General features: G+C 40.6%; 1 protein-coding gene across 1 annotated transcript; it reads right to left on the reverse strand.

Moving 5' to 3' along the window:
• Positions 1–5,255: 5,255 nt before the first annotated feature.
• Positions 5,256–27,108, reverse strand: LOC140172603 (uncharacterized). Its single transcript, XM_072195741.1, has 5 exons — positions 26,907–27,108; positions 19,346–19,647; positions 10,265–10,320; positions 8,556–8,606; positions 5,256–5,611 (listed from the first exon to the last, which is right to left on the reverse strand). The coding sequence occupies exons 1-5, from the start codon at positions 26,928–26,930 to the stop codon at positions 5,256–5,258; spliced, it is 789 nt and encodes a 262-aa protein (XP_072051842.1). The 5' UTR covers positions 26,931–27,108.
• Between the last annotated feature and the right edge of the window lie 281 nt (positions 27,109–27,389).

Here is a 27,389-nt window from a genome sequence, read left to right on the forward strand (position 1 = left end):
CATGCATAATGGAATTATGATTATCAAGTAATTATATTGTTCGTTGCTTCTCTGCACCATGCACCCTCTACTCCCCATCCCGACCCCACCGCCAACACGACCCATCAAATGAAACTTTCAACAATCAGTTGGGTTAGGACCATGAGTTACTTATGGTGCATTTATTTTTACCGTAACTTTGCGGCCCATAGGGCCTACGCTGAGTGGCGGCGCTACGGGAGGGGGGATTTGCCCCAAAATATTTTTCTTGCCCCCCCAGTCCCCCCCACTTTTGAGGCAAAAACCCCAAATCACGTAAATTTCCACTTTTTGCGGCAATTTTGTCCAATTTTGCCCCCCTGAAATTCACCCCCCCATCATGCCCCCTCCCTCGAAAACAAAATCCTGGCGCCGCCACTGCCTACGCTTTACTCGATCATACAAACATAAGATTGGTCCGATTAAATGTACGATTTATTGTGTTTCCCCATATCTCGTCTCACTGCCCTGCCTCCCCCACAACAGAATCCACGACACAAAAATTTCAACTATAATATAATTTTGTCGTGTTATGAACCGAGCACTTGCGCTATTAGGCCTACATGTATACTTGTTACTTGTAGTATTTTTGGTTCGTTTATTTATAAAAGCTACCTCGCGACCCATACCGCGGAAACATGTCCCTATTGGTTTAATTATGGAAGATGAATTTGTTGTTCGTTGCTTTCCTGACCCCCTCTAATCCCGGCCTCTACTCCCCCTCCCTACCCCACCGTCAACATAGGCCATGAAACTTTCAACCAATCAGTCGGCTTACTCGTTCGTAGGCTATAATTGTGCTACAACATATTGTTACTTTCAGTGCATTTATTTATAAACGCCTCTCCGCGGCCCATACGCTCTACTAGCCTTGAAAAGAAAATCATATAAGGAACTTAATGATATTCGTTGCTTTTTTCATTTCTTCCCTTCCCAACCGCCAGCACAACCCAAGAGTAGGCTGACATTGCTTTAATTGCGTAACAAACTTGGTGTTACTTTTAGTTCATTTATTTATAAATGCTTTTTCGCGGCCCATACGGGTAGCCCCTGAAATAAACAGGCCTAGTCCATCAATCGGAAAGGTACATATTAATTTCCCTTCCCTTCCCCTCTCCCTATTGCAGAAACTATATTTTCATTTAACTTTTATCCAATGGTATCAGTTGATCTGGAATTGGAATCAGTTCTAATCGCGCTTTGAACTTGTGTTGCGTTTATAAGCAATTTGCTAAAAACGCTACTTTGCGACCCATAGGCCAACGCTTTAATAATAAAGAAATTATTATTGGATTTTCTTATTTTTTTTTGAACTTATGTCTTATAATATTTATTTGTTAATATAGAGTGCAGTTTGTATTAATATTATTCAATTTTTATAATCAGATGCATAATTGGTCTGCTTCAGAACGTCTTGTCAATATAAAAATATTGTTAAAAACAGACATTTAAGTTGGTATTTTAGTAATACCGCCCTCTATAAAAGTGTTTATAAAGCCACGACGTCGCAGGAACTTGTATCCTGTCCCAGGTTACCGAATCTGTAACCACGTGACTGCATACGGACTTCTTTGCAAAATCTAGAGGACTTGTCCAGAATTCATGATATTGCGTCGCCGGACGCTCTAAAGGTGATGTGCAATAATTATGAGCACTGGTGTGGTGGGCCGGTGTGGTGTTAATATGGAAGGGGGGGCAAAATTTTGTCGAGCCGAAAGAGGGGAGCACCCAATTTGGGTAAATTTGTGGGTCTTTTTTTTTTTGGGGGGGCTTTTTTGAAAAATTGGTTTACTAGTAGGTATAAGTCAGCATCCAAAAGTCTGCGGGTCACATACCAAAACAAATTTTTGCTGAGCCATGAAATGGTATCAGCCTATATGAGTGTATGTTACTTACTTGCTTACTTACTTACTTACTTAACAACCATTTGGTCTGAAATGGACATATCTTTAAATGCCACGAAGGTATGAACCCCCAAGTGGTGTCAAATGAAAGAGAAAGAAGTAAAGAATATGATAAAAATATTTCCTAACGTCAGAGGTCATCCAAGGGGTCACAGGGGTCAACAAAGGTCATTTTAACCAAAAATGCTCCAATCAAGCTGAAATTTTTATGCAATGATCCTTATGACATTCTAAACATGTTTAAAATATTTTAATATTCATTTAAGGTCATAAAGGGGTCAAAGGTCAGGTTTTCAAAAATGCTCCCATTGAGCCGATATTTAAATGCAATGATCTTTAAGACATTCTAAACATGTTTACAATATTTTAAAATTCATTTAAGGTCATTAAGGGACCAATAAAGGGGTCAAAGGTCAAGTTTCCGAAAATGCTCCAATTGAGCTGAAATAAATGCAATGATCCCTTATGACATTCTAAACATGTTTAAAACAATTTAATATTCATTTAAGGTCATTAAGGGGTCACAAAGAAGGGATGATATATACATGTACCACAATATACTGCCAAAGCCCCATGGTTCAGCTATGGTGCGGTAACCGCTCTAGTTTTTGAAGACTCACCCCCGGTTTAAATCACTCTTATATTAGAGCTTTTTTTTTAGTCCCGTATATACAGCACCATAACCAGTGATAAGGTTCTAGAAAGAACCGTAAAAAGTTCTATAAAGATCCTAGGGATTTTCTAATTAATTTAATGACTCATCGCTATGAAAAGCAATATGAACCGTTTTTGCTTCAACAAAACCATTTTCTTGACTGAAGAATCTCTTTTCTTTTCTACAAAGCCTTGAAGAATGGTTCTTTATTAAAGGTTCCTTAAAGGTTCTTAACAGATCCATTTTCTTGGCTAAAAGCATTTTTTGTACTACAAAGAACCCCGAGAAAAACCACCAATCAGTAGAACAGAAAAAGGGGTTCTTTTTAGCAAAGAAAATGATTTTAGAATAAAAAAGTGGTGCGTCCCTGAATTAATGAAATAGAAATTTCAAATAGAAAAGTCCCTGGTAGTAAACAGCAAAAACATATACTTTAAAAACAAACAAACAGATGACACGTTGAAACTATGACTTAGACTTGTAACTAACTTTAATTATACTGGTAGCAAATTAGTAATACAAATGATTAACAGTAAATGTGTACTAACTGAGAATATACCCGAATACATTATTAGTCTCAGGTAATAATAAAAAAATAATAAAAAACAGACTTGTTGAAATCCTAGTAAATACACATTATTCATTAAATTTCTTTAGTTGGTAAAGAGATTAACTTTACAAATAAGCCTACTTAACAAGCTTCGAGTGTGAGGGACCAGACATCTAAATAAATTGAATGAATAGACTCTATTCATCAGTCTACCTATTTAAAATATAGATCAATATTCCCAAACAACATAGACCCTAATTTAACATCACACACTTGAAATTGACTAAGTAAACTTACCTTATAACATCAAAGGACAACAAGTAACAACAAAAAGTAAAAGATGAACAATCACAAATGCATATGGTCAACTTTTCATTTTCAATATCATGAATTAATGGGGAACAGTAGCAAACAACATATTTGTATAAATATCCCCAAAGCGACATACCATGGACATACACACTGTGAAAAAGCAAGCAAACATGTGCATCTGACAGGATTTGAATGATTACCACAATGCTGTAATTGAGCCACTTTTAAATCACTTTTGAGAAGAGCAGCAGTTTTAAAATCTTATTACTTTAATATACATGTTTGAACCCAGCAACTAGCATAATAATTTGAATAGAATATACAAGCCACATATATTTACTCACTGAAAATAAATTTTAAACATCACCACAGAGAAATGTTAAATACATGCAATTCAATATCCAAACAAATTAAGATGGTTTCAGAACAATAAAAAAAGAACATGCAGAATTCATGTTATGGTTCTACTTGATGATCATTTCAAATGAAATATAAAACTATACATTCGCAAAGTTCAAAATTACAACCAAGGTAAACAACAAGAATTAAGTTGTCAAATCAAGATGGAGCCAATTGGTGATGTGAATTGTGATGGTGGTATATAATATTATATTTTCCAAATGATAAGATGGAGGCTCAAGTGACTCACGCCAAAAGAACATCACTGAGCAAAATGAAACTGTGAATCAAATACCAAAAAGATCAGCTAAGAAAATGTATTGTGCATACACATGGCAAAAAATAAAATTTAGATGAGTTTTAAGGGGGTACTACACCCCTGTGGTGAATTTGTGATTATTTTTGTATTTTTCTCAAAAAATAATAACACACTGGTAACAAAAGTTATGTATATTATTGGGGCAAGGAAACCAATTAATACACTGAAATTTCAGTGACTCAAAACAAGCGGTTCAGTATATATGATAGGAAATGAGGTACATACTAGCGGTACCTTATTTCTTATCGTAAATAACAAACCGCTTGTCTTGGGTCACTGAAATTCCAGTGTAGTAATTGGATTCCTTGCCTCTATCATAAACATAACTTTTGTTACCACTGTGTTATTAGTGGACCCCTGGATGACATTTGGAAATATTTGTATTATATTCTTATATTTTATTATATTCTTTATGTTTTCCTCTTTCATATGACACCACTCATGGGGTCATACCTTCGTGGCATTTAGAGATATGCCCATTTTAGACCAAATGGTTAGTGGGTTAGTAAGCTAGTAACATTCTCTCATAGGCTGATACCATTTCATGGTTCAGCAAAAAATTGCACTTTTGGGGCTAAAGTGGCCAAATATGAGATTAATTTGGTCAGAAAACCACATGCAGGTGTCAACATTGGGGGGATGATTGTATGGACGACCCCGCCAAAATATTGGGAGGGGTTATCCCCCATCCCTTGGGATTATGATGTAACACCAAGATCTAGCATACTTGGTTCTAAAGTTATGAAGTTTTTTGATGTCAATTTTGATGTATTTTATTGTTTTTTTACTCCATATTTTTACCTTTAATCTTAAGTTTCAAATTTGCCGCCTTTGGCCCCCATGGACCAAATCGTGTCACATTTTATGAAAAGCAAATACTAATCTGTTTTTATAGAAAATACAATATGGCTTTAATTAGTGACTCTACCCCATTGGGTGAGTTCTTTTAGAAACACATATGGTTGAAAGTTCTACATTTACATATATAACTGCTCAAAAAAATCATCTGGTGAATAGCGGGTGAATGCATCAATTCAAAGTTATGCCACCTGCTACATATATAACACTTGTACTGCAGTGGCAATACAAGACACTTATCTATAATTGATTTAATATAATTGAGCCTTGGTAGCCGGGGAGCTGGTTCTTTTCCAATATGACACACATTATCCTGTCTAAGTTGCAGTAAGGATTGATCTTTAAACGGCCAAAATATTGATTCCATAAAATTGTTTCATGTTCCTTTGAAATCACAAGTTTCCTAGTGTCAAAGTGCAATATCAATTGCTCCTTTGTTTTTGGGTCTGCTGCATGTACTTCCACATCTTCTCTCCCATGCTGGTACGTGTTGAAGATCTTAATGTTATCTGCTACCACAGAAAATGTCCGAAGCCTCCTCTTGGGGTAGGTTTTATTACCCTTGACATCAATTTTGTCCTTTACAGTTTGTGGATCTGTTTGAATTAAAATGATAAATGGAGAATGTTAAATACATAAATGAACATGTAAAGTGCATTGTTAGATTGTTAGCAGTTGAGAAACAAAGAAGAGGAGAATAAATTGCCAGCAAAAGAGCAACCAGGAAGCTTTGTCTTTGACTGGAGTCATTTACTTTCATGCCTGCCACCTGGGTGCCCCTACTGGTAGTAGTAGTATATCAAATTACACTCAGCAGACTGACACGAGTAGTGTGATTGACAGCACCTATTATAACCTATTGAAATCACTTAAAAGGTATTAGACCTGGGATTGGGTGATAAAATGTAATTTTTGAGGTTTTTGTATGAAATTCCCCAAACTTTCAGCTTTCTTTTGCTTTTTATTTGATCAAAATTGAACATTCCGTTCAAATTTTAGAAATGAAAAACTGTCAACAGAAAATGCAAAAATAATCCATAATGAGCGTTATCACATATTAATACATGCATTTTATTTCTCATGTATTGTATTGTTTTCAAGCAGTGAAATTTTAGAAATCATTAAATACAAATTAATTACAGATCCATAATGCACCAGTTAACCAAACATATTGTTGCATTGAATATCAAAATGTAATTACAACAGTAAAAATATTCATTCTAATTATCAAATTATGTTAATTAGCTAATTAATATTCATTATTGATTTTGTAAACTTTAAAGTCAATTTTCTCGTATTTCATATTTTCACCAATATTTGAATTCTAAGCTATTACGTTACAATAAAGGTGTTACACGCCATATCGGATTGCATATAATACGTTATGTATCATGATGTATCATGGGAAATACTCAATAATACTTAATAAGTCCAAATGTGCAAATTAATTTTTGCTATTACATAGCGTGACAATATTTTATATTGACAAACTAAAAATATTGTCACGCGTTCCTATGTAATAGCATGGTAATATTCAGATAATGCGCGGACTTGATGTCGATTTTTCCCATGATACATCATGATACATCACGATTACATCGCAAACCGCTGGCGGCGCCCTTATTGCGAATAGCGAGAATTGCAAAAAAATGTGGAAACAAAACTACACCCCCTACTGGCCTGAAATTTAGAATGAATATGCTTTAATTCCTGATCTGTGCATTGAGCCTACTTTTGAAATTGTTAACTGCATACTTCAATGTGAAATGTCTGCCATACGAAAGTTGCCCATGACGAAACTTTCACATGATATGATTCTTGGACACAGTTGATAGCCTTACCCCCCTAAGTCTGTACAAATAGGCTCAATGCACATATCTTGTTGAGAGCTTTAATTTGATGCCTTAATGAGCTTCATACGATGTTTAGTTCTTGCTCTACATTTTTTGGCGTTTCTCGGTTTTCCAGCTAATTAATTATATCGTTTTCGTTTCTGAATAATAAACTTATGAAAACTGAAAAGATAAAAAGACCCATGTTCTCTTTTATTTGACACTATATGAAAATTGACCCATATGCCTTTTGATGAGTGTCACCCACTGGTGGAAAAATATTGTTATTACATGCATTTTTCTCTTTCATTTGACACACCTTGGGCAATCATATACCTTTTTGGCATTTCAAGATATCTCTATTTCAGACCAAAAGGATAGTCAGTAAGTAAGTAAGCAAGTGCATAGACATAAAAAAACAAAAAACAATTAATGTGCTCAATTATACATGTAGGCTGATACCATTTCATGGTTCAGCAAAAAGGTGCCTGTGACTGTGATAATATGAGAAGTACATGTAATTAAGCGAGGTCGGGAGCAAGGTCTAACTATTCAAAAACATCGCTTTTATAATAATATACTAGTACATAAGGCTTTGTCCGAAATTTGTTTCAAATATTTTTAAAGCTCCTATTGTATCCTCTACACCTCCGTCATGGAAATAGTGACCCCATTGAAATGCCATAATCCTCTCTTGAAAAGTTGAAAGGACCTTAAATTGTAGGCCTATACATGGCGATTATGAAATACACCACACTGGCAATTAGTACAATATAACTACATGATGTATTTGGTGGCGAAGTGACGTAATAATCGGATCAACTACCATAGCAATAGATGAATACAATTTTTGACTATATTGCCCTGCACTACAACGTTCACATGGTACCTATTCATTGAACCATAGCATTCTGATCACCAGGGCGAGCCATCTTTTTTTTTCGGGGGGAGGATAAAATTTCGGGGCACAGACTAAAAATTGCAGTTGCATCATACAATACATGGATGATATCTTGTAGCGAAGCGTGTAAAAAAATCGCATTTTACACTATTTTGGCCCATGATCGGGCTGAATTTCGCAGAAAAGGGCTCCTTGCCCTTTTCTTTTCTTTTTGCTCTTCTGATTTGCTCTTTTATTTTTTGTCAGGGCACTTTTTTCTTTCATTTTTTTTGTCAGGGGGCACTCTACCCCACTGCTGGCTACACTACTGCTGATCACTCGCACCTGTAAGATAAGTATTTTTGAAAATTAGAGCAGTATTGTATTCAATCTATGATCGCAGACATACACAGGTGATGAGTGAAAGGAAGGTTTTATTACAAACTCTAATGGTGACCCGCAGGTCAAATTGCTAGAATTGTACATTAAACACACCTAAACAGACACAATGCAATTTGCAGGCAGCAGCTTAATCAGCGCCAATATTGCAACATTGAAACAAAAAAACTATACAAACATCCAACCAAACCCAACCCCATCCCCCAGTAGGCAATGAGGACAAAGTGCCTTGCCCAAGGACACAACATGTTGGCACGAGCGGGGCTCGAAATCGCAACCTATGGATTATGAGTTGGGCGCCTTATCCACTCGGCCAAACATGCTCCCTGCTTGTAGTGCAGGGCGTTATAGTATTCAATCTATTGCTATGATAGTTAATCAAATTTTTACGCCACTTCTACAGCTTAATTATGATGATTATGCACATACCAATAGGGTGATTAGGGTGAATCTCTTCCATTGTTGGGCAAAAGTTTTCCACTGCAATAAAATAAACATAACATTAATTCAAATCCAACTATATTTCCAAAAGAAAAACAACATGCAAAACCATTAGTACGGTACTACAAAGAAAGGTGAAACAAAACTATGGAGGGATTGAATGTTCGAAAACCACACTTTAGGTATTATTCGTAGTCAGTGGGAATGGTCTAGTTCGCAGACACATAATTTGATTGGACAAGCGGCCGTAGACGCGACCTAATGTCATCATGCTCTAATGGTCTCAGGTTTGAAAGGCCAAGTTCTTGATCTGGGCTAACATCTTGATCAAATAAACTTTACTGGGGAAAATGTGATTTTAGTCCCATCAATGTTAAATGATCTGTTGATATTTTTACTGGACTCATATGATTTAGTGGCTACATTTTTGAGAATTCAATATCATCACCCTCATAACAAAACTGCCTAAGTCATTTTTACATGTTTCTCATTTTGCATAATAAACTCATAATAACCCCATAATTAATCACATTTCCAGCCACATTCTTCATTAACTTGTGGTATACATCTCTATCTCTGTGATGTACCGTATTCCACAAGTTAATGAAGAATGTGGCTGGAAATCGTTTAATTATGTGTTTTTTACTCCGAAAATCAAAATTGCAAATGAGAATGACTTAGGCAGTTTTGTTATGAGGGTGATGATATTTTGGCCTACAAGCATCCAGGTACTACAATTTGGTGGTTTAACATTATACATATAGCTTAAAATTTTTATATTGATTCCTAAAGTGGGCAAATTTGAGCTCAATTTTTAAGGTAAGAGGGGTTGCAAAAAACAACAAATCGTTACCCTGCTATGATAATTGCCCAACTCATTCTTTGTCATTTTTAGTAAAAGTACAAAATATAGTTCGAACATGATATTCACCAATCTTTGGAAATATCAGAAATGATTCAGGTGATCACATCCCGGGATTTATACTAACATATAAAATTAAAACAAACAGCTGAGTTAGGCATAAATTCTTGTGTGAAACTGCCTAACTCACCATTTGTCCGTTCGTCATTGATGTCATTATTAAAGCACATGCACATTAACTAGAGATATAATTTAAGGCAAAAAAAATTCTATTTGGCCGAAAAGTGAGTTACACAATTATCGTAACAGGGTGGCAAAATATAGGCACATAAGTAGGTCAACTTCGCTAGGCAAAAATTAAAATTCCAAGGCTCACAGTGTTTTAAAACCTAGCCTGCAAAAACAACAGGGACTCGGGATCAATATGCATACAAAATGTGACCAAGAACAAGTGATGAAAATCACTGCAGAAGCACCATACTATAACAAATGTAGGCACCAGGGAGTGGGAGTAACATCAATTTTTTGATGGTAGCAAAAAAGTGGGATTATCATGTCAAATTGCTAGTGCCAGGATGGAGAGTAAAACAATAATTGCCCAGCAGGGAGGGTCTAGTTGACATAAATAGATAATGTAAAACTTTGCACTTTGACTACATGGCACTACAAGTTTAGCCCCTATGCATGCTGCATGAGCGAAGAGATTACATATATGTACTGAATACTGTGGGGATAATCTTCAATCAGCAAAAAATTGAATTATTCCTGCCCATGGCTGAAATTACATTGAGTGGGACCCCATCTCTTTTAAAATGAAACACTGAAAAACACTTACATTTTGATGACTTGTCTAAAGGATGTTTCCTTAAATAGCTGCGTTGCTCTTCATACCTGTAAGATGAAAGAGATATGAAATTTGTAGAATATAGATTGTCCATTTCCTGTCCTTCCGGTAATTTAAAACTTATTCTAAACTGCATGGTTTGTATCAAGGGCATAGTCAGTTTTCTTGGTCATGGAGGAGGAGGGTCAAAATAGTCCCAAACAGAAATGTTTGGTAGACTCATAACCGGTGCGATCTTACCTTTCCGATGTTGATTATGATACTTCTTGCATCGATCCCGAGATGCGGAAAAACCAATAGTCATTTTGTCCCACATAAATGAATAAATAACAAAACCCCGATCCCCGGTGGACTCACCCAAAAGGTGACGCCACACCATATGATCGCCCCCTTATCCGACTTGGGATCCCCTACTCGGACCAAACTTGTAGGGGTGGCGGGGTCCGGGATAATCAACATCGGAAAGGTAAGATCGCACCGGTTATGAGTCTACCAAACATTTCTGTTTGGGACTAGACTCAGTACACCGGTCGATCTTACCGCTTCGATGTTGATTAAGATACTTCTTGCATCAACATCTGAAAGATCGATCTAGCAAGTAACCGACGGATGGAGGTACAAGATTGGTCAGCATCTGATCAGGGATCGGGAGCGGTAACGATGGTTTTCGCGAGGTCAGAAAATATTTTCCCCAACGGTCGGGAAACAAAAAGACCACGCGATCACAGACATAAACCTCCTTACTTAATAAGTTTGGTGGTTAAGAATAGCGACACTGGTTCTTACCATGCTGAGTATTCTGTATAGTCTGAAAACCTGGTACCCGTACACCACCGTATTATGATCGCCCGAACAATGTCCCGGTAAACCTCCCGCCCGTCTCTGATTACTAACGTAAACGGAAGTATCGTAGAGAAGGGCGAAGGTGGCTTCTGGGACACCGCCTGCTAGATCTCCTCAAGGGACAACCGAACGGTATACCCAAGATGATGAGATAGCTCGTGTCGAGTGGGTCGTGGGACGCGAAACCTTCGCGATCCCCGGACCCCACCAACACCTGGACCAGCCATTGCGACAGCGGCTGGACCGAAAGGCTCTGTAAGGGTGATGAATGCGGTCGTGAGTCCTCGCAAGGCTTGTGTTCGAAGAAATAGTGCTGCAGCGCCTTATCGGACACCCCAGCCTATCTTTGGCTTCAGCCGAACCTTGCCCAACCCTGGGGATTGGAGAGGGACGAATGTCGGTATGCACCGCGCCCGTCAGAGTCACGTGTCCACGAGAACAGAGCGCCCGAAACAGTGTCGCTCCAGTGTTTGTGAACACGGAAGCTAACCTCGAGACCGTGTGCAACTCAGCACCGCCGTCCCGAAGCCAACGCCAAACCGGAAAGCCATCTTGAGAGTTACGTATTTAAGCCGCTTTTGGACGGAAGGTCAAAAGGGTGACCCATAAAGTAATCTAAGACTGTGTTGGGATCCCTTAGGAGGATCACTTTCCTTTTGGTAGACACTGTTGAACATACCGTCGAGGCGTAGACTAATAAGGTAACCATCGGCTATGATAGTCGACCGCCTCGAAACCTCGGTGAATGGAGAGGACAGCTGACTTATAGCTGGCCCAAGTGGCCCGCTGAAGTCTTGCTTGGAACTTTTCTGTCAGAAACTCCGGAACTAGCAGCACAGAGGCTCTAGCGGGAGAGCTATTTGTCTCATTGCACCAAGCGTAGTATGGAGCCAGACTCTGGCTATACGTACGGAGGGTAGACTTCCGTCTAGCCCCGGCGATGAGAAAACAGCTTCGGATGAAAAGTATCCCTCCGCTGCGTGTTCCCTGGTAAGGGCCATGCAGCTAACTGCAGGTGCTCTAGTGATAGACTGGTACCCCGCTCCGGGCATCCGGAGTAGATCTGGTACCTGGGAGTGCCAGCGGCCTTGCCGCTAGCAGAATGACAATGCAGTCTTCCCACCCGATCTTGGCCACCACCCTCATGAGTAGTGAGATCGGAGTGACTGCATAAGCTGTCATCCCTCCCCAGTCTATGGACAGAGCGTCCACGGTGAATGCTTGGGGGTCCGCGACCCTTGAGCAGTACACCGGCAGTGGATGATTGCGATGAGAGATGCGAACAGATCTTTCGAGGGTGGTACATCCCTTGAAGATCGTCTGAGCGACCTGCGAGCAAGGGACCATTCTGCTGGTCCCGACACCCTTCCTCGTGACAGATTGTGCGCGAGGATGCTGGTGACGCCCGCGATGTGTATCGCTCTCTCATCGTAATCTGCCTGAACTTGCACCACCCTATCAGGTGTCGTGCATGCAGGCTCAATCGTGGTGGCCCGGAGTCCCCTTGTCTGTTGGGGTAGGCTACCACGGTTGTGTTATCCGTCAGGACAACGGTATGTGATTCCACGATCACCTCCTCGTAAGCGAGGGAGGTTGATGTGAAACTCTGTCTCTATGGCCCCCATAGGCCCGAGACGGAGTCTCCGTGGATGTGGACCCCCAGCCCCGCTTTTGACGCTATGGTCGCCACTACGTGACATACCGGGGTGCAGGAAACCTGACACCCTGGGTCAAATTGGGCTGATGGGTCCACCACCAGAGTTCCTCTCGCGCGATCTCCGACAACGGAACCGCGAGGGATATTGGGTGACGACTGGGCCTGCAAGCAGGCTAGAAGGTGTAGTTGGGTAAGCCTAACGTAGAAACGGCAGTACAGTACGAGGTCTACCATACTGGCCATTAGGCCTACCACCTTCATCCATGCCACAGCGGGTTTTGCCCGAGACTACACCTTCTAGCCTGCTTACAGGCCCAGTCGTCACCCGCTCGGGTGAGAGCACCGCGAACCCCTCCGTGAGGGTGATCTGGGCCCCTACAAATAGTGGTGTTCTGCGTCGGGACCACGCTGGACTTTTTTGAGCTGATCAAAAAATCCAGGGTCCCGCACCCTACGGACTATCAACCCCATGAGACCCGTAGTCTTCAGTGGAGTGCGTCCGTATATGAGCCAAACGTCCAGGTAGCAACTGATGTTGACACCCCTGTGCTTCAGGTACGCTGCCACCGCTCTGACCAAGAGTGTTAAACACCCTGGGAGAGATGGACAGGCGGATGGCGGTATCAAAACTGGTAATTTTGATCCTGTACCTAGAAGCGCAGATGCCTCCGATCTTGAGAGGCGATTGGCATATGCAGATAGGCGTCCGAGAGATCTAGCGATGCTGTTCCCATGCCCCTGATGGGGCAGGCTAGCACCGAGGCGAGAGTCCCCATTCTGAACCTCTTGGGCCTGAAGAACGTGTTCAACAGCCTGCGGTTCCGGATGGGGCTCCCGTCGCCGGTCTTCCTTGGAGCCAATGGCTCCAAGATCACCCGTAGAATGGGGGGTAGACCGGGACAATCGCCCGCTTCGTGAGAAGCTGTGTGATCCCTGTCAGTAGTGCCCGACGCTGGGGGCCGTCTGACGGCACTACTGTGGACCTCTGAAATGTGCAGACGAATGTGGGGAGACTGGGTTGCCAGTCTGTAACCCCCACTCACCACTGACCATACCCAGGCGCTCAAAGAGATGGTTTCCCACCTCTGGGTGAAAGCCATAAGCGGTCGTCCACTGGGAGATCCCCTGTGGAAAAACCGCTGAGCCCCCAGGAATGCTCTGCCTAGCTTCCCTTGGAAGAGCGCTTGCTCTTCTTCGGGCTTGCCAGCTGTTCCTGTGCTACCCTTGCGCCTCCCAGAAATGGGTGCTGCAGAGGTAGTGGGCTCGGTACTGTTGGTGGTGCACGGCCTGCTGAAGTCGGAGCTCCTACCCATGGTAAGGGCAGTTTCCGACCTCTTCAGAGTGCTCCCGTTGGTAGCTTCTTTGCACGGTCCTCCACCGTGCGCAGAAGCATCCAAAGAGAAAAAGGACCCTGCCTTTCCATCGCGTTGAGCGATTGGAGTGGCAGGCCCCTCCCCCGCTGAGTGGACACCCTATGGGCTAGGCCCATGGAGCTCTCGTTGAGGCTAGCTGTTAGCACCGCTAATAGGCTCACCTCATGGAAGAGCTCAGATGTTGTCTGAGCGTGATACGCTTGACGACATCTGGGTCCCTCTCGGATCCCCTCAGGTAGGTCCCGTGGTCCTCCCGCGTTACACGCAGAGGAAGCGTGCAAGCACGCGGCGTCATAGCTCTACTGAGCTCGACAGCCCCACGATATCTACCCGTGCGGTTTGCCGGGAATGCGCGCGCAGGCGTCCCCGTGAGGAAGCAGCAGCTGAGCCTCCTACTGAAAGGATCCCCTGGGCGTCCTCCATGGACTCCCCCTTAGGGGGTGTCCGGAGGAAGATCAGTGCTGTTGCTCCCCTCGGGGGGCAGCGGGGAAGGAGATTGTAGTGATGTCACTACCGTACTCAGCTTCCGACTCCTTTCCCTCGCCCACAGTATCCGTATCATGCTCCGATGATGACGGTAACTGAGGACGGCATCTGAAAGCGGGTAAGAAGGCATAACCACTGTGTGGCTCGCCGACTACCTGCCAGCAGAAGAGGGAGTACTCCCGCAAGACCCTGAGGTATCCGCCATGGCACCACTGGGTCCGCATGCTCTCGCAGCCGTCGTCCTAGCGCTTAGCAGCACGGGCCTACCCTGATCAAGATCTGGGTTAGCCCCATGCCGGCTGGCCTGGTCAACAGCTGCTGTTGGTACTGCGTGGCCAGCGCTAGGCGACACTTGCCACGGTGCTAGGCGTGGAAGAAACACCCTGCGGCGGGTACCACGGGCATACCCAGCCGGCAGCTGACCCTGAAAGGATCCGCCACCAGGGTAACCCCATGGTACTGCAGTACCAGCACCGCCTCCCCCTTGTTGCCACAGAGACTGTGGCGACTAGGCGGTGCTGCGGCACCGGTGCGGTATCAGCGTGGGTACCCGTGAGGGTTCCCAACTGTGGACCGCTGTACCCTCGTCACACTGCGCTTCCCTGTTTGGGGATCAAGCTGTGTGCTGGCGTGGTACCGGCGCGGTACTAGCATGGGTACCCGTGAGGGCTCCCGGCTGTGTACCACTGTACCCATGCCTCACTGCGTTCCCCGCAAGGGGATCAAGCCGCGTGTATGGGTACCCGCTATCGGCTGTCCCTTGGCTAGAGGGAGCTTGCCTAGTACCACGGGTAGCTGAGCGTGCATACCCCGATCAATCACCTCGCCACCTGAATAGGCAGCGTCAATCAATGGAGCTATGCCCTGTTGATTTGACAGTGATCGATCAAGAGAGGGTAATTGACCCATTGACGGTAATGGATCACCCACGCTCCGCTGGCTCTCGAGGACATAAGTGGGTTGTTGATCAGCTAGGCTGTTCAAGCTACTTACTGTACCCTCTAGAGCTTCGCCCACGGTCGCTGTGTGTGGCGGACCTCTCACGGCTGCTATGGGCGGGTGCATAGCGGCTACCACTGAAGTCAAGCCGTAGCTTCGCTTTGTAGCTGCCACGAATGCACCTGGGTCGCTGTCCCGTGAGAGACTGCGCCCAACCCCTGAATAATCGCCAGCCAGTCCCTGTGGACAGCCAGCAGCTATTCTAGGGCCCAGGGTATCACTCGGCGGTCCCGCCATGGAACGCTGCCGTGTGACAACCCCAGTTGGTTCTGCTAAGACTACACCTACAGCGTTAGCCGCGGTATCGTCTCTGCTGAACCCATGCATGCTAGGGTTCAACCCAGGCAAGCCCGGGGTACCCTTGCATGCTGCCCGTCGCTGGCTACTACTGTGGCTGTTTGAGCCCGTAGATATGCCTGCAACAGACGGGTGTCCTCCTGCTAAAAACCCGTGAGGATTTTCGCTAGAGGACTGGTATCCTCCTGCTACAAAACCCGCTTAGGGTTTTCGCTGGTGGTTACCGCTCTGCTGCCTGCTACTTTGCTCCGACGTATAGTCAGTGCTTTCGCTGGCTGCTGAGCCTTTGGACGCCGCTTAGCAGTCCCGAAGGAACCGCCTGCTTGTCCGGGACCGGAGCCCCTTAAGCAGACCTGCCATGACCCATAGGGGCTGTCACAGCAGAATCTACCGTGTCGACTGGTATCCTCCTGCTGCAAAACCCGCTAGGGTTTTCGCTGGTGGTTACCGCTCTGCTGCCTGCTACTTTGCTCCGACGTATAGTCAGTGCTTTCGCTGGCTGCTGAGCCTTTGGACGCGCTTAGCAGTCCCGAAGGAACCGCCTGCTTGTCCGGGGACCGGAGCCCCTTAAGCAGACCTGCCATGACCCATAGGGGCTGTCACAGCAGAATCCACCGTATCAACCTTACCAGTGCCCTTGGTAGATTTCTTCTTCGTCTTATGGCGATGACGGAGCCTATCCCAATCGTCAAGCTGGAACTCGGAGAGTCCTAAGCAAAAAGAAAGACATCTAGAAGATCGTGAGCACTCCTGTGGGTGAAACAGAGCGGGTGTGGGTCCCGCTCCGTCACCAGGGAAGGGCAAGCCCGACAGGGCCGAGGCGAAGCGAGGAGAAAGGGAGGGGGGCACTACCCCCCCAACACGCGACTCAAGCCCAGTAAGCAAACCTGAGCACGGAGGCTGGTCGCTAACGTTAGTGGTAAAGTAAGGACTGGCTAACTTTATTACTAAAATGTCAGACGGGTCCCTACCAATCCCCACCGTATGAATATCTGATTAACTCGTCTTTATTGGACGGTAATGAAGACATAACGATAGAGTAATCACCCTAACATAGCAACAATAACCTACCGTACATGAAATACAATGTGTATGTACAAACATCTATTGTAACTTACAGGCTGCAATGGTTGTTTTACGTGGAAACAAAATGAATGGCGCCAACGAGCGGCCATTTTGAATTGCTCGTGTGTCCCGTGATACAAACGGAGGCACGATATGTAGCTAGGTTTTGGATCGTGTCTGTCACCTTTTCGCAAGAAAATGCCGTCAAAACTATCCTCAGCCGAACAATACCGGTTTGGTTTTACCTAAGGTGTGAAACTACAACCAGTATATCTCGCCTTGGTCGAGAAATTGATACACAGTGCTATGAACAATCGATAGGCACGCCTGTGTCAGTCGGAGACCAAGGAGGATAAGGGATTTATCATATGGTGTGGCGTCACCTTTTGGGTGAGTCCACCGGGGATCGGGGTTTTGTTATTTATTCATTTATGTGGGACAAAATGACTATTGGTTTTTCCGCATCTCGGGATCGATGCAAGAAGTATCATAATCAACATCGGAAACGGTAAGATCGACCGGTGTACTGAGTCTAGAAATTTATTCCCATCAGTGTTTGTGGGGGGTTGCAAAGAACAAATTTTGGGACAATGTAGATGCGAGTAGCATGCATTGCTATTTTCACTATTTTGGACCATCATTATCGAGGTGAATCTTGGTTGGAAATGGGCAACAACACAGAAGATGCACTGGGACCGGGCAATTCTGGGGAGCTTCTATCCAGTGTTTTCTTTGTTCTTCTTTTCCTTTTTCTGTTCCTTTGCCTTCGCAATTGTCTCTTTCATATTTGTCAGGGTAGGGTGGGGTGGAGGGACACTGTTCTCTTCCATAAACCATTTAAATAACAACACAGGGATTTTGCAGCTTTGAGAGCGCATACCCTAGACATTTCACAAATTACCTTCGCAACCAGGATCACCTCCCCGAGCTTCGTACAGGTTACATTGAGACAACTGATATAGTAAAAATATGTTTCATATATAGAACGGTATACGTGAGTATACGACCATGTGTCCTGAACTCGCCACCCTTAGCATTAGAAAATAGAAATATTACAATTTTTACAACAATCATGTTTCCAATTAGAATATCTCCATTATTATCAACCCTAAAACTAGTGAAAGTATACATTTTGGAAAGCTGATGGTATACAAAAAAACATAAACAAATATAGCAAAATTTCAAGTGGTAGATTCAACTGTCAACATTTCAGCTGGGAATTTGGCCATTCTGTAAAAACATTTCACCACTGATTTCACCCAGTCTACGGTAAAATTTGGCACACCCTGTATAATAAGCTATCATTTTATTAGTTTCATATGAGCACAATCTATCTTCAGACTATCATATATGCCGCATCAAAACTGAGATTTTAGTCAGTAATCTTAGGATATTGAGCTACTTCAATGGGATTATATTATGTTTGCTTTTTTTTGCACACCCTGTACATGTAAAGTGATCGTACAGATAATTAATTGACACAAATGCTATATTTTTAGAAAGGGCAAACTGTGTATTTTCTTAAAATATAAAAACTAGAGTAAAGTGGAATAAAAAAAAACTTAAGGTATCGGGGCAAAACTGGAGCAACGTCAGCCCGGGGGTCACTCCCATTGTGGCCTGTACACCATCCGCGATAATCAACTTTTGAAAAGCACCCTAAACAAGGATTTAACCCTTGGCTAAAACGACACCCTAAACAGGGATTTCATTCCTAATGATCAAATTTCATACCCTAAATTTCATTTCCGCGTATTTAGCAATTGCAATTTTGCTACCCTTTTTCCATTTGTTCATATTTTTGACACCCTAAACGTGATACGTGCGTGGCGTGCCTACCCACAAAAACGACCCTTTTACGCTGCTTTTCATTATCGCGGATGGTGTACAGGCCACAATGGGAGTGACCCCCGGGAACGTCAGGTCTACCCAGCATATATTCCACGAACCAGAACACAAGCACAGTGACATAACTGAATGTATTTCAGATAAAATTCCACAGGGCTTATGAGAAAAGCATGAGCTTTCTTCTGATATCAAAATCTCCATTTTGATAGGATAAAGTGGGTGGGGAGGGTGTCAATCAGGTATACCCATCAATATACCGTAAAACCCCGTCTACAAGCATATATAGTGTTTCTTATAAAATTAAAAGCTTAATTAATTCGAAACAAGCGTTAATATACCAATACAATAGATCGGTCTTAAAATAAAACTTGTTTGTATATGCTTGGATCTGTAATTTATTTGCTCAAACTCCATAATAGCAACTGGATTAATGTAGCTTTCAACAGAAGCACATATATGCTTGTAGACGGGTTTTACTGGCATGCAGATCAGGTATGTACTTACAATTCCATTAAGGTGTCATACTGTTCCACTGTCAAGTTGTGTGTAGTTCTTAAATGTTTATCAAATCTGCCAAAGAACGACCCTTGTTTAGGACAGTAGGGATGATAGCATTGCCTTGCTTGACGATATTTCATATCAGTCTTTTTAGAAAACCCACTGGAGGAACAGTGCGGCAGTAAATCATGGGATGCCATATTGAGCTTATGTTCTTTGAGAACATGAAGTCTCAAATCCAAACGATACATGAGTTTTCCATATAATGGGCATGATCTGTCACGGCAAGCTTCTTTTGGTCCAGGCACCTACAAAGACATAATGCAAACAAGAAAGAACATCACAGCTGTGTAAAGAAGGCCTCCTCCTCCTTTTATTTGACATTTGAAGACAACCCATGTCCCAAAGCCAATAGGTTTACCCTCCTTTAAAGTCCAATTCAGTGATCCAAGTGAAAGTTTAAAAAAATTAAAATTGGTCTTTCCATGCCAACTGACCAAGGGTGTACACTAGTTAATAGTTATCCATACATGTCCATTGTCCAACTTAGTTTCCTCAGCACAGACATTGGACTTTATAAATAAATAAATACATGTATCATATACATGTAAACCTACTCCTACAACCTGTCCCCCAACAAACATCGGACTGATGATTTTATAAATTATTAGGCCCTCGGCACTTGATAGTTTCCTAGAGATTTTGAAAAAGGGACGAGGTGACTTTTAATTATCTTTTATTTTCTTTATTTAGTTTGAAGTTCCTTTGAAGTATTACAAGCAACTATTGACTCATTTTGATTAGAGCGGGCATTTAATTATTTCACAACAATATTTGATTTGATAAATAAGTGAAGGTGAAGTTGTACTCATTGGTTATTCATCATTAGTGTTGATATTTTATTACAACGCATTGTCTATGGAGCAGTATATTACACATTTAGGCCCTTCACACTTGATTATTATTTTACTGTTTACCGCCTGCATCCAAAATTGAAAAACTCAAAATGATTAATTAAATTTTATTTTTATTTCTAATTTTCTCCTTTAAAATAACTTTCAACTACTTCTGCTTGCCATTTTCTGACTAATATCAACAATAATGATGAATACTCCACCTTCACTTATTTATAAAATTAAATATTGTTGTGAAATAATTAAATGCCTGCTCTCGTCTAGTCAAAACGAGTCAATACATGTAGTTGGTCGAATCCAACGAAAAGTGTACACGGCATGTTCAGGGCCATAACTTAAAAGTATTAATCAATTGGCATTTGTTTTTGTATTGTGTTTATTCGACTTTGTCATACCATATATAATAAGACCCCTTCTGTGAAAAACTTAGACACAGAGACCCCAAAACATGCTATTTTTACCCATTTTTTCAAAATATTTCTTAAAGTATTTTTAAAAACATCTAAATCAGTTATGAAAAGAAGTCATTGGATTGAATCTAAATTGATTTCCTGAAAGGTGTGTATTCAAAGATTGCCTGTTCAATTTTTCACATATTTGTACATAATTATGAATTTTTGTGATAATTTTTGAGTGGTATTTTTTTACATTACCTACTGAATACAATTTTTCATAGCACTAGATATATCTTTAAAAATGGAAATCACTAATAAATGCACAATTGATACAAGCTTTGATATGTCCAATACTGAAATGCATTGCATTCGGACATCTTTATTATTGTGTTTAGCTGCCAGAAATTCTAAATGGCACAAAGGTAGGTTTGGTAAAAATATGCATTACCTCCGAATACATGTTAAAAGCTGTGCCATTTCCACAAAGTGAGAGAATAGTAAACAATAGTTAAGCAATAGGTGCATGGTAATACACTCTTTATTTCTACCAAGTTTCAATAACCTGCGTTTAAATATTTTTGAGATGTCAAGCAAGTATATATTCGTAGGTAAATTTCGGTAACCGAATGTTACCTACGAATACACTTTGACATCATGACAGTATTATGAAACACCGCCATTCATGCCAATGCCCATATTGGTACATAACGAAGGCCTGTATGTTTGCTATCAAATCATATGTCAATGAAAGTTGCGAATTCACATACATGCCCACCATGCAAAACTGAATACGGCTTAATTGGTGAAAAATATGTACTGAAATAGACGACGGTCTGCTCATTTGAAAGAAAAATCAGATTCAAAGGAGATTAGAAGGGGATAATACTTGGATTTGTCAACTGTCATGTGTGCTTCATTATAAATGTTTACCGACCTTCTGGTTTCTGAGTAATTTGTGTCCAAATTGATTTATTCGAAGGTAACTTATGACGTTTTTCGCTAAGGTTACCTCACGAATACCATGGAAAAACGACTGTTCTCATTGTCTCATGATCTAGACAACACATTGATGGACCCTGGTATAAAGCTTATTGTAGTTGCCCTCAAACGAAAGGCCACAAGACGTAACTGACTCCAAGATGGACTTCACAAGTCTGCAATAACGGTTTTAAGCGATTTGTGTGCAATTAAGCAAATTAAAGTCACTTTAGTGCCTTTGTTTCTTGCTTCAATCCTCTTTCAACCGCTGTGAACCGACATTATTAATACATGATATGGTCTAAAGTATCAATAAACGCACATGGCCGTGTGTTTTGAACTCGCCACCCTTAGCGTTACATCACAAATATTATGAATTTTTACACCAATCAAGTTTCAAATTAGAATATCTACACAACTATCAACCCTAAACTAGCAAAAGTATACATTTTTGAAAAGCTGAAGGCATAAGCAATTCAAATATACACATTTCAACTCATTGTACAGGGTGACCTTGAAGTTATACAGGGTGGAATAAAAAAATTCCAAATAAAAAATGGGTCACTTAATGCATTGCTTATTACTAACTTGCAGTTATAAACTGAAGGTAAACAACATTGATTTGGTTAGAGTTTAGGGGGATCCTACTGACTGGGGAAGAAAAAAAATCACAGCTGTTTGGTAATCTCAGAATACAGGGTGTCCCAAAATATGTTCAAATTTTTCTACAATTCAACATATGTTGAACTGAAACATTTTACCCCTAACTCATACAGAAAAAGTAAGTCCATATTTAGATTCCTCATCAAATTTCCTGTCAGAAAATGTATACTTTGACTGTGATAGGATAAGTAATTAAATATTTACAGCAACTTTTAGATTTTGAAGACATCCGCATTGCTTACTACAGTGTTTAATATGAAAACAGGTAGTTTTGTGCGTAAAAGTTTGTATTTTATAGACTAAACCAATCATAAAGAGTTCAAAATGATTAAAACAATTAGCATAATTAATAACCTTTCACAAGAGCTCTTAACCATGCCTGTAGCCCATATGGATGCAAAGATATGACCAGTTGATTCAACGTGCACACACAAAATCTATATTTCTCATAGACTTTGTACATACCGCCACCGCCACAACCGCCACCGCCACAACAACCACCTCGGCCATTCTGAACTCAAAAAATTATAACTCCACTATCTTAGCTGATAAACAATTCTCCTTTGGAGGTCTGTTAGGTCACTCATTTAGCTACAACATGACACCAAACACACTACAATACCTTTTGTTTAAGCAGAGATATAACAATTTGAACGAGTCTCGATTTGGAAAAGCGTAACAAAACCACCATTTTTGGGTGGCGAGCTCAAAACGCGTGGCCACATAAAGAAAATGATACATTCAAAGTGCTTTATAAAATGAAGTTTTGATTATGTATATCCACCAAAAGTCTAATTCTTACCTACAAATACTGAAATGTTACTTACGAATACAGCATAATACATGACATGTGTAATGAAGTGTCCCTACCAATGGAAATTAATTGTCAAAAACTTTAAGCGGTAGGCCCCTACCCCAGGACACTATTATTACCCATAAACGGATTCATTCAACAATTATTTATTATGTAAAATTGCTGATTAACTACTTGTATATCAAAATGAAGTGGTCAAAATCTTGCTAAAAGCATCAAAAATATTTTGATCTAAGGTAATAGCATTTATTCATTTGGACGCATACCATCTGAAAGAGATCTAAAACTACCATTTTATTAATTCATTACCATAATAGCAACATTTAAACCTATAAACTCAATATAGATATTGTTAAATCGCTCATGTTACCTACTTAATACCGGGTTTCTTCACCTTTTCATTGTATAAAGCGTTAGGTGTATGCGTATAATTCCTAATATTCTTGAAAACATATATCATACTCGTTCTTATACAATGTGTAAATTGATTCATACTCATTTGATAAATAAAATACAGAAACTGACCTAAACTTCATTTTCAAAAATAAACTAGCATAAATTGACTAAGATCATATTGATCGCGTTATAAAAATAAACAAATATTTTCTGGTTGAGCTAGCATTTTCCTGACACCCTGTGGTCTAAATTACAAGAAAAAAGCATTAATGGGAATATTCCATTTGTTTTAGGCTGATTAGTATTGCGATAGTGAAAGCATCCTAGTGGTATTCGTAGGTAACATTGGGTTTTGATATCACATTTACTATCACACGCCTGGATTTATTTTTCAAGATTAGTAATGGCACTTTTGGTTCCTATAAGGCCAATATGTCATCAATCAATGGGCAAAAGGAAAAAATTGTGGAGACATTTTTCTTTCGGACTTTTATTTTTGGCCCGTGGACACTTTTGGTTGGATTCGACCAGTTGCTTGTAAAAGTTCAAACTATATAAAGAAAATAAAAAATAAAAGATATTTAAATAATTAAGTCACCTCGTCCCTTTTTCAAAATCTTTAACAGGAAACTATATAATCAAGTGCGAAGGGCCTAATCATGCATAACTTGCGAACACAAAATCGGAATCAACTGAAATTTTGGGAATAAACTTTTTTTTTTTTTTTTTTACTGAAAAATGTCATAAAAAGAGGATGCTAGGATCACAAAATACTCCTTTAATTATTTTGAGATTTTCAATTTTGGACGTGGTCGGTAGGCCTAAACAGGAAACTAATTGCGAGAAGGGCCTAATGGGATGTCGATTTGAGTATATTAACCCTAACCCAACTAGGACTCATTTTAAAGCTCACTATTAAAACCACTATGCGTGCATGCATTCCACAGGACTTGATCTGCGTGGCATGCGAGGGGTCCGAGGTTCAAATCCAAGGGGTGCTAAGTGACTTTCTTCTTCATGCCCGTGAAATTAGCAAAATAGGGGTATTTAATTTACACTGTCCACGAAATTTGGACAAAAGGGGTAATTGAGAAAATCCAGAAATTTTATGTAAATATTTAGTGTCATTGATTAAGGGGTCTTTGAAATTCTAATCACTGAAAGCGGGTGTTTGAAATTCTAGTCATTGAAAACCACAAAAAAGGGGTTGTTTTTGGCCATATTTTGGCCTCGATTTTGCATGAAAATGGGGTCAAATTTGATGAAAAATCAATGCAAAAGGGGACTTTTTAAAGATTTGGTAACTCTCATGGTTGTCAACTTTTGTGTTGAGTTGGGGGCCGGGCATTCATGTCATGATTTATCTGTCGGAAAAATAAAAAGGCCAGTCCTCCAATATTTCGAAATTCGAAAACCCGGACGAGAAACATGGATGACATTTATTTGTACACAACCCGTCCCCCAACAAACATTGGACTGCTGATTTGGGCTATTTCACGTTAAGTGTGCACTTTTCAAAATGGTGCTTCAGCATTTCTGGTTACCTGAATTTGGAACATTATATAATGTGGGTGATTTTATTAGATGGGTGTTATGGAGGAGAAGCTACAGGAGCATTTTCATTAAATTCTGACAACTTTTTATATCAGATTTTTGCATTTACATGCAGTTTTAACACATTTCTGGAGTCCTACTCCCGGTCCTACTTCATATTTTGAATGTTTTGTGAATGATTTCTTGGGAATATAAATAAGCCTCCTTTGTAGCTTTTGCTTTGGTAAGAAAGTATGAAGCATACACAGTGCAATGCAAGTTATTTGGCATAAATTGGTCCAGTATTGCGAAAATTATGACCATTTTTGTAATTAAATGTAGATTCTGTGTTTTAAAAACAAAAAAGCGATGTCCTCTCCAAAACAAGTAGGCCTACTACCAAAATTGAAACTAAATTTGTAGTTCCTGCCAAAACTTGCATCTGTAGAATCTTCAGGGTGTTCCGCAATCATAAAACAGGACAATTAGTTCTGAGGATATTTGTATAAAATATCACAACCTGCCAGTTTTGGTGTCTTGATTTCCGCGTTAAAACTGTGTCCTCTCCAGAACAGGGGTAAATCGGCAATTGACACAAAACCAAGGGTAAATGTTTCACTTTATTTTAACAAAATTAACCTACTCCTTCCCTCTAACAAGACAAGGCATTAGTTTTTAACCACAATACTCAAAGTAGTCAATATCTGATGATATCATGTTGTTAAACAGAATGTCCTCTCCAGAACAACCAAAAACTGTGGTCTGTAACAGCTCACAAAAAGCATGAACTTTTATTTCAAGTGAATGTTTCATCTAGATATATTGACAACACATCTAAAGTGAACATTTGTAGTCAGAAACATCTATTTTCAAGATATGTTTTGATGGTGAAAGTGTGGATTTCATGCCTCACCAAATAGCTGTGACCTATGTCTGGATTTACAGGAGCCTTCATTAAAAGTAAAATACAACATGGTATGCTTTTTTAGCAGTATTTGTGTGTAATAACATCTGATGAAAACTTTTAGACTGATGAAGATAAGTATGCTGCTTGAATATCAGCGAAAAAAAGTGCAAAACTGATTGTTAAACAAAATATCCTCTCCAGACACCCATACATTGGAAAGCTCAGAAAACACAAGTTCTACTGAAAAATATGGGAATTTGACAATATTTAATTAAAACACATCAGAACTGATATTTATGATAAGAAAAATGATACACAAGAGGATGGATATACGGTTATAATTAAGTAAGAGTTTCATGTTTTTTCAACAATCGTTTAACTTGCTTCTGGATTTACAGAAGCCCGCACTTTAATTTTTAAACAAAAATGTCACGTGTAGAATGATTAAAAAATGTGTATTATCATCTGATGAACAATGTAAACAAATGCATATAATTTTGACCCATGCATTATTTGAACTAGGGTACATAGCACTGAAGTGGTTAACTTGGAGTGTTGTTTTGTTTTCTCCAGACGCCATGCATTTTCCCATTGATGCTTTAATGATGAATTTAACAATGTTATTGACATGATTGATGATCCCACGCTCTGATATTTTGGAATTGAATTTGGTACATCATGAAGTTCTAAAAATCATAGAATTTTTATGAATTTAAGGACTTCTAATTTTGACCCTCTGTGGGACTTAACGTGAAATAGCCCATTTGATAAATTATAATGGGATGTCGATTGTCTTGCGTAACTAGTATGGTAGGCCTACTAGAGAAAGTATGCATTTTCAATCTTATGACATGCATCATGCATTCAGTGTCATAATCTGTCGAAAAAATAAAAATTTCGAAAACCCGAACGAGAAACATGGGTGACATTTTATCAGCCTGCCCTTGTTCAGAGTCGCTCGTCTTACCTTAAATCTTTTGCGACGGGGCATCTCGTGTGCGGCCTTGGTCCTTTCTAGAGTCTATGGTTTGAACAACCCGAAGATACTCAAGGTGGAACCACAGTCTGCACAGATATTGGAACTATAGACTTCACTGCGACTGTGTACCCAAATGACACTATGCACCGATGATAACAACAGCTAACAACTGACTTCTTTCTGTGTTCATGCTGTGTAGTGCATGTGCTGATGTTGATTATTAATTATTTCTTCCCTGTTTATACCTGTTACCAGTTACTCCAGTTGCCAACTTGCCACCAATTTTCAGCCGGGATCGTGAATTAAAAAGCCGCCCAATTTTTCCTAACCAAATAACCATTGGTGAACCATAGACGAGACGAGAAAAGTACCGGAATTCGTTGAAGCCAATGTGGAAAAGGAAAAGGCATGGACGAACTGTGGGAAAAGGGAAAAAAATTAAATTATTGTCCAAGTCACATGCAAATCTTC

Source organism: Amphiura filiformis, chromosome 16, assembly GCF_039555335.1.
Source record: "Amphiura filiformis chromosome 16, Afil_fr2py, whole genome shotgun sequence".
In the NCBI taxonomy this organism is placed as follows: domain Eukaryota; kingdom Metazoa; phylum Echinodermata; class Ophiuroidea; order Amphilepidida; family Amphiuridae; genus Amphiura; species Amphiura filiformis.